The following is a 19,205-nucleotide window of genomic DNA, read 5'->3' as shown; positions in this document are numbered from 1 at the left end:
AACACATTGTGAACTAAAATGGGGCATCTTCAGGTGTTTATTTGAAAATGTCAAAATAGGAAATGTAGTCTTAACTCTTCCTTTACGTCCATGTGTAATTGAAGGTTTTTCTCTCCAGTCCCTCCTAGCATCAAGGGTGACTCTGATAACCCACAAAAAAAGGAAGTCATTCTCAGCAACTCCCTGACCCTAGAATGTGAAGCTGCCGGGCACCCGCCCCCTCTGCTCACCTGGCTCAAGGACGGAGTTCCAGTAAAGGCCAGTGACAAGATCCAGATTCTTTCTGGCGGGAAGAAACTGGAGATTCGGAATGCTGTAGAGTCTGACCGTGGACATTACCTGTGTGTGGCAACAAGTGTAGCGGGGGAACAAGAAATCAAATACGTTGTTGATGTTTTGGGTAAGGCAATGACATCAAGGAATTACTACTTGGAGCTCTTGTCTGCATGGTAGATCTGCCACTAGGAGACATATGTGGGTACTGGGAATTCATCCTCTAATGTGGGGGGGGTATGTCTGCTACCTGCATTTCAAATAACTCTAATGTGGTGAGATTTTTCCAGTGCGTATCAGGGACATTTTGAGGATTTTCTGTGCAATATTTTACATATCTTAAATCAGGCTCCTGGCCTGGCACTATTTTTCGTCTCTGTCTCTGCAGTCAGAACAGTTTTGTCTGTGGATCCATAAAGGGACACTGGTTTTCCCCATTCTCTATTTTTGACAGGGGAAACAAAAGAGAGACTTAAAACTTTTTTGTAGACCTCCCATCAAGGCCTACCTCCAAATCAAGCCCCGAATGAAAGTTGAAGGCAGAAGAATTGAGTTAGTAGGACAATTGTGAGTGAATGAAAGGAAGCAGGATGAAGCAGAATTGACCGCGGTTGTTGCTTTGAATAAACCAAGAGGGCATGAGAATAACTTTTAATGTAAAATGTTGATGGGAACGACTATCGGCATATTCTAGGCCCATAGCAAGGTTTTTCTTCACAAAGTGAATTAAGTTTCCGCTTTGTCTGGATTGGAGATTTTATATTTTTCTAATTTTAATCATGTATGTTTCATGCCTGTTTTTGTGAATTTCTTCTTTTCTCATATGCAAAAAATATGTGTGTTCATCATACAAGTGTTGTCTGTAAACCACCGTTGCTGTCAGTGCTTTTATATGTGTATTATATTACTGTGCGTTCTGTATGTGTTTTTGTATTTTATTGTCGTGTTGTGTTCTGATTGCTACTTGACAGCCTGCCTGGCAGAGTTCTCCACAGCATATTGGCTCCTCTGATAACAGTGAAACTTTGGTGAGCAGCCACCATGTTTTCTATGGCCAACAAGAAAGGTTTTTCGATTTTCAAAAACAAATTTGAAAGTGGGGGTTGTTTTTGAAAAACAAAATACTAAAAGCCCAGGCACCCTGGGCCATATCATCCAAGATGTGGGGGGCATTTTTTTATTTTTTATTTTCACGATCGCCAGCCTTTTTTTGGTGGTCCAGAACAGAAAAAATAGTACATGAGAGCATCCATCCTAAATATAATGGATGGTCTGGGGGACCCTACACAGACCTCAGCAAGTCCATCAGGTCATCGGTGTAAGGTTTCTGCCAGCAGAGCCAGCCAGGGTTACTTATGCAAAAAAACATAACAGTCCATGTGACTGTAAATTGAGCAGACTGACCCTCAGTTTGTGGGCTGGGTGCCGTGCCACGTTTGTGGTCCTTTTTTAAATTGTTCTTATACTTAATAGTGGAGGCTCAGATATAAATGTTTTGTGTGCTATACACTTATCTCCTTGCAGTGCCACCAAATGTTCGCGGGAGTGAAGAAACTGCTGACTACACTGTAATTCTGAATAGCCCACTGGAGCTGGAATGCCAAGCAACAGGGTCACCCATACCAACAATAACGTAAGGAGTGGTCTTTTTAAATCACATATTCACAAGATTATTTCAGAGCTTTCTGTTTCGTAGTGGTTAACGCCATATGTTCTGTACCGACAGGGCATGTTTTTGTTAGGTAAGGAGAGAACATGTGAATTGTGGGTAGAGGTATACACAGATAAAGTGATTTGTGAATTACTCTTAGTGTGAGTATGACAGGAATCTGTGAGACCCCAAAATAGCCTCTGTGTAGATGGCTTCCGATAAAGCTCAGAGCAAATATAATCCTCTTTGTAGTTGAAAACCATAGTTTCTGTCATAGGAGCAATGTTTCTGGGAGTTGTAGTCTTGGTTGACTTCATCTCAGCCAATTGGAATTAGCACCATATTACAGAGGTGCTCAGAAAGAAGGCACTTGGCTGGATACATGGGCCCATATTTATACTTCTTGCTGCAAAACTGCACAAAAGCAGTTTTGCTGCAAAAAGTATAGCACAGGATTGCGTCATTCCAATGCACCAGCTGGGCGCCAAATTTATGGAATTGCGCAAGCCGGTGATAAGGTTGGGCTAGCATCAGAAAAAATTATGTTAGCTGGGTGGGGGTGGGGGTGGGGGTGGCGGTACAGGTGAAGGGTTTTTGCCTCAAAAAATGACGCTCAGCTGGTTAGAGGCAAAAAACTGCCTCTAATCAGCCTAACGTAATTTCCTGATGCAAAACCATTCATGCCAAATGACTCCTGTCTTACAAAAGACAGGAGTCTTGCCCACCACCCTAATGGCCAGCACAGGTGACCAGGGTCCCCTGGGCATGGCCATTGCACCCAGTGCCATACAGGGGGACCCATATTAGGGCCCCCAATGGCACTTAAATTGTTTTACCTATACTTATCCTACTTACCTGGAATGGGGTCCCCCATCCTCTGGTGTCCCTCTGGTGTGGCTGGGGGTGTTCCTGGGGCTTGGGGCGGGCACCTGTGGGCCACAGGTCCCCTAATGCCTGGTCTGACTCAGGCGTTAAATAATGGTGCAAAGCAAGCCTTGCATTATTATTTAGCCCTTCCTCCCACCAGTGCGTCATTTTAGCACGGGTGGATAAATATAGCGCTATAGGGTTAGCACCATTTTTTAGATGGGAACGCCTACCTTGCATCTCTTTCACGCAAGGTAGGTGCACGCATCCAAAAAATGGTGCTAACTCCAATATTGTGACACTAGATGTGTCTAATGTCAAAATATAAATATGGAGTTAAGTTTGCGCTGAATTTGCATAAAAACAAATGATGCAAATTTGGTGCAAACATAGTATAAATATGCTCCGTAATGTCCTGGTGACATGGAGCCAAAAGGTCACACTATAAATGACCAATCAAATATTGTGCTGATGCTAGAACACACCAGGTGCTAGGGTGGGAGTACACTGTACCTACCCATGCCAAAGGCATGCGATTCTGAGATTAGAGGACTGCATTGGGGGCATCCTTGGAACCCAAAGTTTAAAATGTGGAAGATCAACATTTCTATCTCTTCCTCCTTCTCAAGGCAGCATGCAGGCATATGATGCACTTACATTCTGAGTTGGGGATCAATGGGGGGACCGGGTGGTCTGGTGTTTTGATGTTACATAGTGTTTCTATGCTACTACACATCACAGTGGACATTTTTCTCACAGCCTATACCTACAGCAGCACATGCCTAAGACTTCATTCCACCTCTCTTCTCACTGCAGGTGGCTGAAAGAAGGAAGGCCTATTGAAAAGGCAGATGGGTTGAAGACATTACTTAATGGACATAAACTTGTCATCCGAAGAGCTCAGATGTCAGACACTGGCCACTACCAGTGTGTGGCAACAAACACAGCAGGAAAACATGAGAGAGAATTTGATGTCACAGTCCACGGTATGTAGGGTGTTCAATATTATTTTAAAAAGTAATCTTGTGTAGTTCAAAGCATTCATTGGTAGCACATTGACACTCCACTCTAAAAATAAAAATAACTGAATAGATATAAAAGCACTCATAGCTTTTAGCTAATGATCAGTAAGTGTCGAAGATTATACCAGGCAAGTTATAAGATCACAGGATGGACAAAATAAGGAGTGCCCTTTATTCCCAGTTCGCATACTGTACTTTAATCCGGACAGTTATCTCTCCTGGTCTGTAGCGTTCTGCATTAATGTCCTACAATGACAACTCACCTGTACCAATAGTAAACCACAGAAGTCCCAAATTCAGACACACTGCATGCATCCTATTGAAAAGATATGAACCATATTTAAGCTGTACATTAAACAGCGTAATATTCACTGACCAAATACAATGACACCAGACGACCATGACTCCAATCAATGAGAAATCTTAAACCCATGTAGAATAGGAGCCCAAACTGCAACATTGCAACAAGGCTCTAGCAGCAGCAAAAGTATGCTGTACAAATGCTGGTAACATAATATAGCAATTTGGTCAATATTTTGTAAAGTACGCATATGCCCAGAGGACCAAGGGGCATTGCCAGTGAACATAGGGCATTAACGGGGGTCATAGCTCTGAGACACTGCAAAAATGAAGAGAAAAACAGGCAGCCTGCTGTATCCATAACCAAGTTAACAAAGTAAAGCGTTTTTTAGTACCTTGCTGTAGGTCATATGGTTCTCAATTCTGCATAGTGTCAATGGAAGATCGTTCATAGAGGTCAGAAATTTGAAGGATTTACCTCCACTATGGTTTTTTGTTTGGGATCAAGACAAGTAAGATGAGAAGTGTATCTGTCTACAGGGTTGCAGGAAATTTGACAGATCTCATTATTCTTAACAGTAGTTATCCTTGTTAAAAAAAAAAGACACATTTGAGTAGAACTCAGTCCTACATGCTTTTGGAGGTTCTTTCGAGCTTGTATGAGACGTTCTAACTTACACAGATTGCTGACCAGTCTTAAAGCACAATGCTAAACTTGCCGAAGAGATGAAAGCAGAGAGCCAAAGAGGCTTAAACACATTCTGTTTTTGTTTACCTGCCTGCTGTGTACACAAGTGGCCAAATGCGAGACACAGACGGATTCTGGATAGAAAGGCAGAGCCTTGAAATAAACAAAATCAGGTGCTGACCATTGAGTCCACCTGCTTTTTTAAAAGTTAGCTGATGGCTAAAGAAGACTCCACAGTACTTTGTGCTCCACAGGGTGCAGAAAAGTGTGCATGCAGGTTGGCCAAAGGGAGACATCCCAGTACACTGTATTATTTCCAATCATAGCAGTAAAATGAAATTGGCTTTAAGTCTGAAAAACTTGTTCCCCTCCCAGGAATGAACGTCTTGTAAGCAATTATGCGGACTAAAGTCAAATGAGGAAATGTCTTTATCCAGCTTTAAAATGAGCTATGTATCACCTGAGTTGCTTCCTAATATTAGGTAGATGGGTAGTGCATTCCACTTTCCTTTTATCAAGGGACACAAAAGCTCTGCCTCTCAACCTGGCCATCCATTTTCTGAGGACTGTTAGGAGTAGACAGGTGAAGATTTCAATGTTTTACCTGGATTGCCTTCAGTTTGCATACTATGCAAAAGTAGTTTGCTTCCCTTATAAATGGCCCAGCAAGCAGTCAATAGGATTTTGAAATCAATCTGCTTCCTAAGCTGGTAGTGGTGAATGCAGTTCATGAGAGAAATGTTCTCTGCATCACTCCACCTTCAAAAGGTGACCACAAGGCTCAAGTTGTTTAATCAGTAGAGGCCTGATATCATTTGTGATGGGCATGGCCCACACCATAGAAAAACCAAAGGATGTTGATAATAAAAAAGTATAACAGTCACTTTTAGTACACAAGTTACAAAAATATACTTCACAAGCACAAGTTATGAAAATGCTAGATTTGACAGCCACTGGTACCAGAGGTGCTAGGGGCAAAACCTGGTCACATAGACCTGAATGCTTTAGACATGAAGAAGAACTTTGTCAAAAGATCAAGTGATCAAATGGAAGTTTTCCAGAGATCCATTTTCCAACCTTATTACTAGCTAGCCTTTATAAAAACATTAAAATTTTTCCTTTTGTTCTGTAACAGTTTTCGCCGTTTTTAAGTATCTTCTTAAATCTTTCCAGTAAAATCTGGGCCTTCCTTGGATACTAAGAAATTAAAAAATCTCAATTCTGTGCTGAGTTTTTTAAAATAAACTTTATTGAGTTCTATAGGATCAAGACATTACATCTAAGTTACTTTGCAGTAGGATGTACTCATCAATATGTGCTGAGAACTTAGTTGTGAGGTTACTGGAGGCCCTGTCTGGGCCGAAGAAGAGGGAGCACTGCTTGCGTTATCAGATGGCATGTTTTGAGATTTCATTTTCGAACACACTCTGAGTGATCATTCTTCCTGAACTGACCAAGTGTCTCAGCACTCAATGACATCCGCAAAGGTAGTCTGTGGCAGTCTGGAATGACAGAGATAGCAGAAGGATCATAGAATGTGGCACTAATCAAAAGATATCAAACTTGGGCTTTGATTCTCAGAAAGTTGGTGTGGACAAGCCCTGGCCTCTCCAACATAGTGGTTCATCGATAGAATGTTAACAGGGGTTCCCAATCGAAGATTTGTCTTGTCTACTCATGCCAGTTCCTGTTAGTAACATATAGCAAAAGTGAAGGATGTGTCTTAGTGCATTCACTTTTCATTGCAAACATCTCCCCTCTCTACCGTTTTTGTTCCTGATTTTTGCTCATAACAGTGGAGAGACCTTCAGATGGTGGCCGCGGTGGTCGCTTAAATTCAGGCTCCGCTTCGGGCCCGTACATATATCCTGTTTTGCGCTTCTGTGACATCGGCCACACGGCATGAGCGACGGCGGTGGTGCCCCAGAGGTGCCCGGAACGTCTGCCACTGTGAGGAGCGGGCGGCGCGGTGTCTGGAGCTGCCGAGGCATGTGAGGCCTTCCCTGGAGCCGAGACCTGGGGCTCGCGTGAAAAGGGCATGGGAGACGGTGGGTCGAGCCACGCTGAAGATGGACGCTGCGGAGTTGAGACACTGAAGGTGGACAATACAGGGTGGCGAGGAGGGTTTGCACTTCTCTGCGGGCTTTTTGTTGTCCAAGTGCTGCGGTGCCCACGCAGTGGGAGATGTGGACGGCACGCGCCAGAAAGTGCATCCGGCGGGCGCGAAATTTGCTGAGCTCCCCGAGCAGACGCATGGATATCGGGCCGGCCTTCCTCCCTCTGCTCACAATTGAGCCCCTGCCCCGTGATATTGGTGTGCTGGCTGGGCCCTGGAACTTACCCTCACGTCATTGGGTGCCCAGGAGGTGAGGGGCAACACCCTACAGTGATCCAGGAACTGTGCAAATGAAGTGCATGTGGCTAATACCAGGGGGATCTTGCCTTACTTACCAGCAGTGGGTCGTGCTGCCCCCTTTACGTAGTGATGGAGTAGAAAATACACAAGGGTTAGGCAGCTTGATCAATAGGAGCGCCAGTCTGGGCGGACAGCATGATGGGGGAAATCCAAGACGCCCAGGGCCCAGGAGCGTTCTGGCCATGCAGCTCTTCCTGAGGTACCTCTGGAGGCGCTGAGTTTGCATTCGACACGTTAGGCTGGGATATTTTATTTGCCACAATGCACGGTATGGGGTTTGGTCTGGGCTTCATACGTTGGGTACAGACCCTATACGCTGAGCCTACTGCTAGGTTGAAAACGGGAGGAGTAATATCAGACAGCTTCCCAATTGATAGAGGAACTTGACAGAGTTGTCCCCTAACGTCTTTGCTGTTTGCCATTGCAATGGAGCCGCTGGCAATCCAGTTGCGTGCACTGGCCGAGCAGTGGGGGATACTCCGAATGGGGACACATCATATTATTTCATTATATGCTGATGACACACTGATCTATCTGGAGAGGGGTTGGACAACGCTACCTGCAGTGATGTCTCTGTTAGATGCATATGGAGAGATTTCGGGTTTGAGGGTCAATTGGTCTAAATCCTGTTTGTTCCCTTTGACTGATCTGCCCGCGCGGGTGAGGGAGAATTCTCCTGTGGGGAGGCTAAAGTGGTGCTATGACACATTTAAATACTTGGGAGTGTAAATATATCATAAATCTGAGGACCTGAGGTATGACAATTTGGGACGCGCGCTAAGCTCTATGAAGAGCTCGCTTCGGTCCTGGTGCTCACTCCCTTTGTCTCCACTGGGCAGGGTGGCAGTAGCAAATATATTAGTGCTCCCAAGGTTCCTTTACTACTTTGCTGCATTACCCATAGTAGTGCCCAGGAGTTTTTCCCCCGAACTGAATAGATTGTTGTTGGGACTTATATGGAGGAGTGGCAGAGCACGTGTGGCACTTGCCACTTTGCAACAACCGTTGCGGGAGGGGAGCTTGGGTGCCCCGAGCTTTGAACACTATTATGCTGCAGCACAATTGCAATGGGCACTGTATTGGATATACAGGCCTGAGTGATCGGAGGCACTGTGGGTTCGCACACAATTGCAAGGTGTTCCTGTTTATACGTGGCTGGCAGATCGCATGGTGAAATACAACACTGGCAACTCTTTATTGATAGCAGCTCATGTCGGTTGGAGGCGATATGTGCAAAAGGGAGGAACGGGTTCCCCATATTCACCCCTCAACCCCCTGGGCCAGATTCCGGGAGGTACACGTTTGCTTAAGGCTCACTCTCTTGCTCTGTGGGCAGAAGCAGGGATAGAAACAGTAGGTGATTGTTTTGATGATGGTGTCCTGATGTCGTTTGAGGCCATTAGAGACCTTACCTTGGTGGGCTCGGGACAATTCATGTTGTATTACTCCATATGTCATTTAATTAGGAGAGCATGGGCGAGGGGCAATCAGGATCCTATCACTTCTACCGCACTACATTATTTGCTCTCAGATAATGGCCTCACAAAAGTGATTACAAATTTGTACAAAGCCCTAAACGGAGTGGGTGGTAACAGACTGGAGATTGCGAGGCAGAGATGGAATGCAGTTCTCCCGGTGCCCTTGACTCCCGGGGTTTGGATGCTTGCCCTTCAGCAGGTGCAGGGTGCATCGCGAAACCCCAGGTTCCGATATACCCAATTTAATTTTATACACCAGACATATCTTTCCCCACTCCGTTTTCAGCGCATGTACCCTGCCTCTAGTCCGACGTACCCTCATTGTGGATCCCCGGCGGCTCACTTTTATCATATGGTGTGGGACTGTGTGGCGGACATTACTGACATCACGGAACACTCGTTCCCACTGGAACCGAGATCTTGTCTCTTGGGGATACGAAGCAGAGATAAGCAACACATTTATGTTCATAGGTTTGCCGATTTGGCATTTATCATGTATAAAAGACTGATTGCCATGAACTGGAAGGCGCCCAGGACACATGAGCTCCAGGTGTGGCGTGCCATGACATTGCGCTGGGCACGGACGGAATCCCAGGTGTTACGGACATTGCGAGATAAAGGACAGGCGCACACGTGGCATGACACTTGGGAAACGCTTGTCACTAGACTGGAAATTAAGAATGATGAGCGCCTGCCTTGAATTAAGGAAACATGGCAATTACGCCTGCAGGATTGCGCGCTTGGAGTTTTCATGCAGAGTGGGGGGGGCACCGGGCAGTTGGAAGGGGCCTTTGTATATTGTATATGGTAATGTGCTGATGTTGAGCTTACCGGAATGCCAACAAAAGATTGTTTATATCCAGTTGATTGAATCCCCGTGTGTGCATAGCATTATAATGGTCAAGCCGTATTGAATTGCATGCTTGTAATGGGTTGTGTTAACGAGCTGAGGAGTGAGATGAGCAATATAATAGATCCACACAAAACAAAATATGCAGGCAGTCAAGGGTGACACATGTTACATGTTATTGTGTTGTACCTTGTAATTATTTTGCTTCGTGGGTGTATCGCTTGCAACCCCCTGGAAAGATTGCACAATGAATCAGCAATTAACTGCGATGCCAACTTTAGGAGAACGGAATGCTTGATCCAGTATTTGATATTTGTATTTGTAAATGATTACATGTGTTGAAAACAATAAAATAGATACATAAAAGAAAACAGTGGAGAGACCTTAGTTTCTACACAAAGAATCTACTAGTGCCAACACACTATAAATATAGAAATTTTCCATACCAGCAAAACGTTGCAGTATACTTGCAACTTCCTCGGGGATACTAGAGAAGTCTCTAAAATACAGTAGGAGATCATCCGTGTAGAGGGACACAACATGTCCACCATCTCCTAGCGGAATACTCCAAGCCGTCCCCAGCCGGTGCAATTCTGCTGCCAGAGGTTCTATTGCCAGGAAGAACAGCAGTGGTAAGAGCGGGCAACCCTGCCGAGTCCCACCTGCCCACCTCGATCGGCCCTGAGATAGCTGAACCGGTCTTGACCCTGAACTGTGGATTTACGTACAACAGTTTTACTAGTCTTAAAAAGCCAGGGCAAAAACCCACCCAGCGCAAATCTTCAAATAGGAATGGCCATTCCAGGGAGTCAAAGGCCTTCTCCAAATCTAACACCAGGCATCCTGCTCCAGGCCATCTCTATGTGGAATACTTCATAACCCAGAAGAGGTGTCTGATATTCAGAGAAGTGCTGCGCTCCGCCACCGAGCCGTTCTGGTCGGGTGGATGAGAAGAGGTACGAGACGTGACAGCCGCATCGCCAGCACCTTAGCCAAAATTTTATAATCTGTGTTAAGCATCTGTACGACCCCCACTCCGCTGGGTTCTTGCTGGGTTTTGGGAGAGATAGCAGCAGCGCTTCCCATTGAGATGTCGTCAGTGATGCCGCCAACAGCGTTTCTTCAAACAGTCGTAGCAGGTGAGGCGCAATGATAGAGGAGTATGTTTTATAAAACTCTGATGGGAGGCCGTCAGGGCCTGGGGTTTTCCCTGTAGCCAATCCACGCGCACTGTCCTGTATTTCTGCTAAGGTTAAAGGTTCATCCAGTTCCTCCCATTGCCCTTCTGTGAGGCAGGGCAATGGAAGCGAGGAAAAGAATTCCACAAGATCTTCGGGTCTTGCCTGCGCTTTTGATTAATATAGAGCTGTGTAGTATCATTATCACCATCTTTATTGTGTGATTACTTAATATAGTTGCAAAATACACATAATATAAGAAGTTAAGAAAAAATGTTGTTGTGGTAACTAATGATATGCTTAGGAAAAGAAACACTCTTTCAGTATTATACATCAGCTAGTAAATCAAGAAGTGTGCCACTGTTGAATAGTATTAATTCTTAACCAGTAAAACCATTAAAAGTAGAACCCCTTACATAAATATACAACTTTAGAAATGAGAAGTGTAAAGAAGGATGCTAAAACTTGATGAGTTCCTGGCGTCGTACTTATAAAATAAAATCTTAATTTCTAACTGTTAAAATAGTTAAAACTTGAATCAGATGGACGGGCAATTTTCATTTAATTTTGCTTGCAGGTGCGAGATAAATTTCCCAAACTTGGCCAGTTCTGCTGGCTCACTTAGAGTGAATACCATCGTTCTAGCCTCAGAACAAGATCTTATGCCATGGCGAAGGAAGAGGGGTCTTAGTAAAGTGCGTTCAACAGTAACTGGCAGCAGCATAGTAGATGGATGAATGTCTCTGTTTTATAGCTGCAGAGCCTGCAACTGTTTATGTTGGTGATAGAGCTCCATTTTGGATTCAGTTCCTTTATTTTTAGGTCGAGCAGTCTGGCAAAAGCGATCTGTCACGCAGACTTTCCTAATTGTGCAAGCTAGATAGGGCTGAGGTGCCAGATACTGTGCATCATTCTTATAGGATGCTCTTTGCACTGGAGTGTTGCTCAATTTTCCCAGGTCACATGCACAGGAGAGTGTTTTTATCTGCCTTTTCAAGACAGCCTTGATGGATATTTGTGACTGTGCCAGTTTTTATCAATTCTGCTTGATCGATTTGTAGGCTAGTTAGTGCAGTGGTTAAGTATTGTGACCAGGGATTTGTCTTTATTTAAAAAATGTGGCGAAGAGCTGATTTCAGAGTATTAGTTGGTGCCATGATTATTTTGTGGTTGTACTTCAAGAAAGCCCCCATATGTGCCCAATATTTTTGTAACCTTCCAGGCCAAATTCTAACGTTATCAGGTTGCTCCTTTAATATTGTGGAAGCTTGAACACTCTTTTATAGATTTTCACTTGGAGCTTCTCTGTCAACGCGGTGAATTGGCCTGGATAGGCCTCGTGCCCGTAATTTAATGCTGGAAGAAAGGAAGCTTTAAGAACTTGGAGAATTAGTCTGGCGGTCAGGCTTTCCATTAAGTTGTTTAGCTGGCATATTCTAGTCATTATGAAGTCGTCTTTTTCCTTCAGATGGTGAAGGTAAGCTTTGGGCTTTCCCTTTGCCATTAACCAGATGCCCAGGTAGTTGTAGGTGTTTGTGCTGCTGAGGATGAGTGACCCCATTTTCCAGTGAGAGTGCCAATGTTTCAATGACCTGCCAAAAATTATTACTTATAGTTTTTGAGGGATTCGCTGTCATTTTGTTTGCAATGTTATAGCTATGCAAAGCACTTAGCACATTTTGTAGGCCAGTTTTTGAGCGTTCCAACAAGACAATGTCATCTGCATATTGCAGGAGGGTAAGTCTGAGGTTTCCAATTTTTTGTGGGATTAGGTTTGTGTATTTTAATGCATGTGACATGTCTGCTGTACAAAGGTTGAATAGAAGGGGTGCCAGCACACCCCCTTGTTTTAACCCGTTGATGGTGGGGATCTTCTTATTAATATCAGAACTCAACAGCTTGACTCTTACCCAGGTTGATGTGAAAAGTAGAATTATTGTCCTTAATAACTTGCTTGGACCCCCCAATTTTGGAGCTTTCTCCATAGCAGGTTCCAATCCACTTTTTTGCGTCAAAGGCTGCAGAATAGTCTACAAAGCAAGCAAATAGTGGAGGGGTCGTTTTAGTGGTTGCCTCGTGTATCAGAAAAGTGAGAGCCACTACATTATCCATGTTCACAGATTTTGCCTTGAAGCCAGTTTGGCAGAGGCGTATTACCCCAGTGTCCTGTACCCAGTTTTGTAATTCATCCAGGAGGACTGAGGCAAAGCCTTTTGCTTTGATGTCTAATAGGGCAGTAAGACGGTAGTTGGCTGAGTCATGCATATCCCCCTTTTTGTAAATTGGATGCAGTATGGAGCCTCTCCAGGATGGGGGTATTTCCTCTGATTCTATGCAAGAGCATTGGAGTGCTGAAAGAAACGAGGACCAAAGCTCTTTGTCTTCCTTGAAGATTTGTGCGGGGATGCCATTTGGACCAGGGGCCGCTGACGGTCTCATGCTTTGCAAGATGATAGACATTTTCCTTGGAGAAGGTGCAAGCTCCTGAGCCAGATAGGTATCATATATACCGGATTTGACCATTTGATGTCCAGAAAAAGGTAGGTTGGCTGCGTACAGTTTCTTGACATGTTTTATCCATTCTGCTTTGTTTATCACGTTGATTCAAAGGTCACTCTGTTCTACCTATTTTTAATGTACCTTCATAAGCTGTGTAGTATTGCGTCAGTTTGTCATGTATTTCCCCTTGGGTGTAGAGCATGTCACCGGTCCCCGATCGCAGCTCCAAAATAGGAGTGCGCTCCTGTTCCTGGTGCATCAACCAGGCAAATTTTCTGCCTGATTTATCAGCCGCCATGTGCATGCGTGCCGAATGAGCTGTTTAATTAAGACAGCTCATCCTCTCCACCAAGGATAAATACTCCGCCCTCTTGTTATCAAGGGTGTGCACACCTAGTGAGTTTTGGAAGGTGTTTTTTTTGTGCTGCAACAGAGCTTTTTCCACCCGGGTCAAGTCACGTGCTATGGACTTACGCATGCTCCATTGTGTGCTCAGGCTGTGGCCTTAAAAGCATCCCATTCAATGAGCCCAGATGAAGCAGTGCCTGCATTATGGTCAAAGTATTCAGTAATGGCTGTGCCAAGTGACATCCTGAAGGGCGCATCCTCCAGCATCTCCGCCCGCAGCCGCCAGGTGGGGATGGCAGGTACAGATGTGTCCCATCCCATTTGTAGGAGCTGGGGATTGTAGTCAGAGTGAGTTCGGCCAAGGTAAACCGTTTGTAGCACCGCAGAACATAGGTTATCTGAGCAAAGTATTCTGTCAAGCCGAAAGTGCAGTTGATGCTGGGTTGACCGAATAGACTCTTTTCTCAGCATTGCGGTGAAACTAGGAATCCATCAAGTGACAGCGTTGGAGCCATTTCCTTAGTGAGCATGCTGCCACTACCGTGGGTGTGGTGGGTAATGGTGGGAAGGAACGATCAAGGACCGGGTTCAAAACACTGTTAAAGTCTCCTGCCACGGAGGACCACTTCAACGGGAGAGTACTCCTTATATATTGCGGCGGAAGGTGGCCTGATCTGTGTTCAGCGCATAAACCGACCCCAACAATAACACGCAGCCATCCAAGCAACCCCGCACAAACATATACTGACCCCCAGCGTCTCCCTCCCACTCCTCTGTTACAAACAGGGTACCCGGTCTAACCCAAAACCAAAGCCCCTCTGGCGTATGCAGAGTATTTAGTCATTAACAATTGTCCCTGCCAGCGCCGCTGCAGTCTCTAGCCCTCTGCCTGTGTGAGATGCGTTTCTTGCAATAACGCTATGTGGATCATATGCCTCCTAAAGTATAAGTAGACGGAGTACCTACATGCCGGTGTGTGTATACCCCTCACATTCCATGTGAGGACGTTAACTGGATTAATAGATGGGTGACTGGAAGAGAGTCCTTAAGCTCACTTTTCTCTAAGGTGGTGAGCATTACTGAGTAGATCGCAAGCCATCAGGGGGAGAGGCGCAGCAGGGATCTGGACTCCAGCCATTAACCAAGAAGTGCAGCATTAAACAAACAACAGCCACTAAAACAAAACAGAGGAATACCATTCGAGCAGAGGGACAACAGGTGTCTGCTCAAACCATCTAACTCGCCTGCTCAGCGTGATTAATGCAGAAAAAGAAGGTACCCACAGACAAATAGGGAAGTGGGGGGGTTTATCTCTGCCAATACGCTCCGCAGCAATGCCTCCAGTACATCACTCATGCACATGGAGGCTAGGCACGCAGCACAGCGCAACCCGCAGCCACCCCCACAAGTCACCCAGAACAGCCTGATCAAATAACCTTCAGTGGCAGCGGCAACACATGTCAGAGTAGCAAGTACATTATGCCACTACAGGTTCATATCATGTCATCAGCCATCTGCGGCATCACACTCAGAAGGGTCATGGAACCCTTGTCTGAAAGGTTTCCACCAAAAGAGTGGTCTTCAGCATCAGAGTCATTGAGTTATTTTTCAGTGTCTGAAGTGGTCGTTGGTTCTCTGATAACTGCATCGGTCTGCAGTTTGCAGCGCTGCTCCTGGATGATCTGTTCTAACTCCGGAGCAAGCAGCAGGGGATATTTCATGATGCCGTCGGTTCCTATGTCTACCAGGCCTTGGATTCCACTGCTCCTTATTTTTGGGTGGCAACTCCTGCTGGCTGACCATCCCAGCCGACTCTAGCCACTCCCATGTGGCCTATGGAGTGTCAAAAAAGCGTGCCTTCCCCTCGGCTATGCGTTGCAGCTTGGCAGGGAAAAGGAGAGAGTATGTCAGGACAAGTGCTCGCAATTTATGTTTCACGGATAAGAAGGAACCCCCCCCATTTTTGGACAGCAATGGTGTAGTCCGGGAACGTCAACACTTTAGCGCTGTCTACTTGGAGGGCCGGGAGTGACCGCACCACTTGTAATATGGTGTCTCTGTCAACAAAGTGCAGCACTCGAAACAAGAATGGCCGTGGGTCCGCACCCGGCAGCCGAGGTTGTGTTGGGACGCGGTGGGCTCGCTTAATCTAGAAGAATTGCGTAAGCCTCTCCGCTGGGACCAGCTCGCTAATCCATTTTGCCACATAGGAAACAGTGTGAGCCCCCTTTGCTCCTTCCGGAAGGCCAACCACACAAATGTTGTTTCTCCTGGTACACCCCTCTGCATCTTCATCCCTATACTCCAACACCTCCAGTCTGGTGACTAATTCCTTTAACAAGGCATCCATCTGGCTAGTGTAGGGGGTAAGGTCACTCAAAGTATCTTTCAATAAGCGAGTCTTGTCAACTAGTTTACGATGGTCTGCATGCAGCAGATTAAGGTCACTTGTCACCTTATCAGTTTTACCATCCTGTGAGGTTCGTGTCTGGTCAAGTGCTGGGCCAATGCATTCCACCGCTGCCTGTACCGCATCCAACTTATGGCTATTGGAGGCCGAAGTTTCAGGTCTCAATGCCTGCGGGTCATTTCCCAGATCGGAGGCGACCCATTTCGGCGGCAGAGGGGTTCTGGCTATCTCAATAAACAAAACCAAGTGTGCAAGAAGGCGGCGGAGCAGGCCTAGTTCACTCGGCTCTTAATCTCTACAACCCCTAAATAGTCTGCCTGTCAATCAGCAGCCCCTGTTCCGCTGCACGTGATCCATTGTGCAACTTCTTGCTGCAGCCACACTCAGGTAGGAGAGCAAGCCTCGTGGCATGAGGACCAAGAGGTGCAGGGAGCCCGCTTGTATGTACCACGCGACCCTAAGAACGCGCAGCAGCACAAGCAGCCCCCCTCCTCAGTGGCTTCAACTTTGTGCTAGATGTCTTGTTCCTTTTGTCACTCTTTCCTGCCTGTGGACCCTCCTGGTACTGCCTCTCCAAGGCCTCTATTGCTTCCCCTTCATCCCCTGGGGCCCATCACCAGTGGAAAGGCCAACCATGAGGGGGGCTAGGTAAGGATCAGTGCCCATCAGTCAGGGTGCGGCAGGGAAGGCTGACAAGCACCAGTCCCAAGGGCCACAAGGCTCAGCAGTGCAGCGCCCGCTTGCGTGTGCCGCTTAAGGTTCCAGGGGCAGAGCAGCACGAGCAGCTCCTCCCCTTCAGCTGTCTTAGCCACTGGCTCTCCCCTTCAGGAATCACTTCCTGCAGTCCAGGGCCTCCAAAGCAGCAGACTCTGTTTGCCACAGCTGTGGCCTGGTGTGACCCAGTTCCCGGGATCCACCCTGTCATCAGTGTCCAAAGAGGGGGGGGGGAAGCGTCCCATGGCACCACGCCCATACGGGAGTCAGGGGGATTCTCTGGACCTCACTAGACCCCAGCGCACAGGACCCCCACCCCGGCCCTCGCCCGCCACATGGTGCCTTGCCTCCCCTAGAGTCCAGCTCGCCGTCCCCTGCTCCTCCGGTGGGCGACTGCGGACCGCACCTCCTCAGCGGGGCTGTGCCAGGGTGAAATCAGGTCCCCACTTGACCACAGCCTTATGCGGGCCGTCTAGTGCGTCCCCTGCTTTCTCCCTCTCTGCCGCGTAGGCCCAGGCAGCGTTGCTCCTCTCTCTTCGTACCCTTATTCTACTTCCTCTGCACTCAGGAGGCGCCAGCTCGGTCTCCAGGGTTCTACCACACCTGCTGCTGCCCCTGCAGTGCCCAGCCTCCCATCTACTGTCGGATTAATGATGGATTATCGGGGCTTCGTCCTGGAGCTTCTTTAGTTTATGACCGCCATCTTGGCTTGTCAAGCCACGCCCCGTAGTTGCCATTTATTGGTGGAGAGTATGTTTATAATCATATTTAAACCTGTAAGATTGGAACACATAGGCTGGTAGGCTTTAAAAACTGTTTCAACGATAAGCAGAGAGTTTGAGGGTTGTCCCATATATTTACCATATTTTCTGTTAATTTATCACCACATTGTGCTTTTTTAACATTTTAACCAGGCAGGCCTTAAAATCATTAAGGGAACAGATAACGTTGCAAAAACCAAAGGGTTTTAAAGTTGTTTTGTTGATTCCATCTGCTCACCTAATAAATACCATATCAGAATCTAGCTTTGAGGAGGCTGAGACCTGCAATGGTGTTTCCCTTTTGTGGTAGGAAACATAGCATCTGTAGCATTATCTACTAGTGAGTTGGGTAATAGTTACCACTGTTTACAGTGCTATGAAGTCACAATACTGGTGCTACAAGCACTTTATGAAAAATATTGAACTGTTATTGATACAGAGTATTTCCACTATTTGAGTTAGCAATTTGTGGTGGTCTAAGGCACTAGTCAACAATTTTCTTAATGGGTCAGTCACTCTGAAAAGCTGGTAGGATTAGGATGGAATGAAGTACAGTCTGTAACACATCAGGTTCATAGGAATAAATAACCCAGTCACCTGACTGCAGATGGAGAGACAGGCTGCAGCTGTGACTTCTTTCACATCAAGTTGCTCTACAAATGACATCAAAGTGCCATTTGTAGATGCTAAGGTATTTATATTGATTCGCATGCCACTGAAGTAGATTAGCGTTTAGAAAGACATAGGGCCTGATTTGGAGTGTGGCAGAGGGGTTACTCCATCACAATTGCAACAGATACCCTGTTCGCTGTATTACAATTCCATAATAGTCTACGGAACTTGTAATACGGAGGACAGAATATCCATCCTGTTTGTGATGGAGTAACCCTTCCTCCAAACCCTAAATCAGGCCCATAGGCCTTCAGAATAAGACATTTTAGCCTGTATCTCTTGTGTACAGACAGTTAAGCAAGCTATTGAGTTCTCTTCTACAAAAATGTTCTCTTGTTCTAACTTGTCTGCTCAAGGGTCCTTAATCTTAATGGTAGCTGAAGCAAGGTTGCTTTTGCAGAAATATACATACAAAGAACAGATTCACTATAGTTTTTTTTTCAAAATTAGGAAAGTCAAATGCATTACATTTTTATTTTCATCGAAGTATTATGAGACCTTGGAGTGAACACAAAACCTCCTTCTCTCTAGTCAAGAACTTAAAAGCTTAGTAATGGTCATACATTATAAAGCCATTGAAGAGCTTGCTTCATGATAGTAGAGCTTACTAGCTGACATTTATTTAGTATGGTAGTGAGATCAAGGACAACTGTAGGATAATTTTGCTCTTCAGACTAATAAGAAGGGAAATAGTAGCTGCAGAACCCCAAAACCAACACTCTGCACGTAACTGTGAAAACTATCACTCAATTTCATTTATTTTTAAATGTCTGAAGTGTGAAACTGTGGATCACACCCAATTTCGTCTTGGGTAAAACATTTCCAATAATAATTCAGCTAACACCATACCTTGTTTGGACCACATAAATGATCTCTGACTTCCTCTGCCTCAGTAGTACCAAACTTCAGACTCTCTGTCAGGTGCCATTTATACCCCAGTCCCCCTTTGACCGGCCAACTGAGGGTGGATCTACCCCTCTTCTAGTACAAATACCTGCTTCTTGGAGGCTTCTTCAATGAAAACCGTTCTTATTGCACAACTTTATCATGTCATCAAAGTTACACAGTAACAGCTTCA

At 45.8% G+C, this 19,205-nt stretch overlaps 1 protein-coding gene across 1 annotated transcript in view; it reads left to right on the top strand.

The window, feature by feature from the left end:
- Nucleotides 1-19,205, top strand: part of HMCN1 (hemicentin 1) — a 1,093,576-nt gene that overhangs the window by 555,533 nt on the left and 518,838 nt on the right. Inside the window, exons 32-34 of the mRNA XM_069232006.1 lie at nucleotides 119-400; nucleotides 1,798-1,906; nucleotides 3,608-3,777. Of these exons, the coding sequence (XP_069088107.1) occupies nucleotides 119-400; nucleotides 1,798-1,906; nucleotides 3,608-3,777 (561 nt within the window). The remainder of the gene's footprint in view (nucleotides 1-118; nucleotides 401-1,797; nucleotides 1,907-3,607; nucleotides 3,778-19,205) is intronic.

The sequence above is a fragment of the Pleurodeles waltl genome, chromosome 4_2 (assembly GCF_031143425.1).
Source record: "Pleurodeles waltl isolate 20211129_DDA chromosome 4_2, aPleWal1.hap1.20221129, whole genome shotgun sequence".
NCBI lineage: Eukaryota > Metazoa > Chordata > Amphibia > Caudata > Salamandridae > Pleurodeles > Pleurodeles waltl.
Note: the sequence above shows the minus strand (reverse complement) of the source record. Positions and strands in the feature narration are given on the sequence as shown.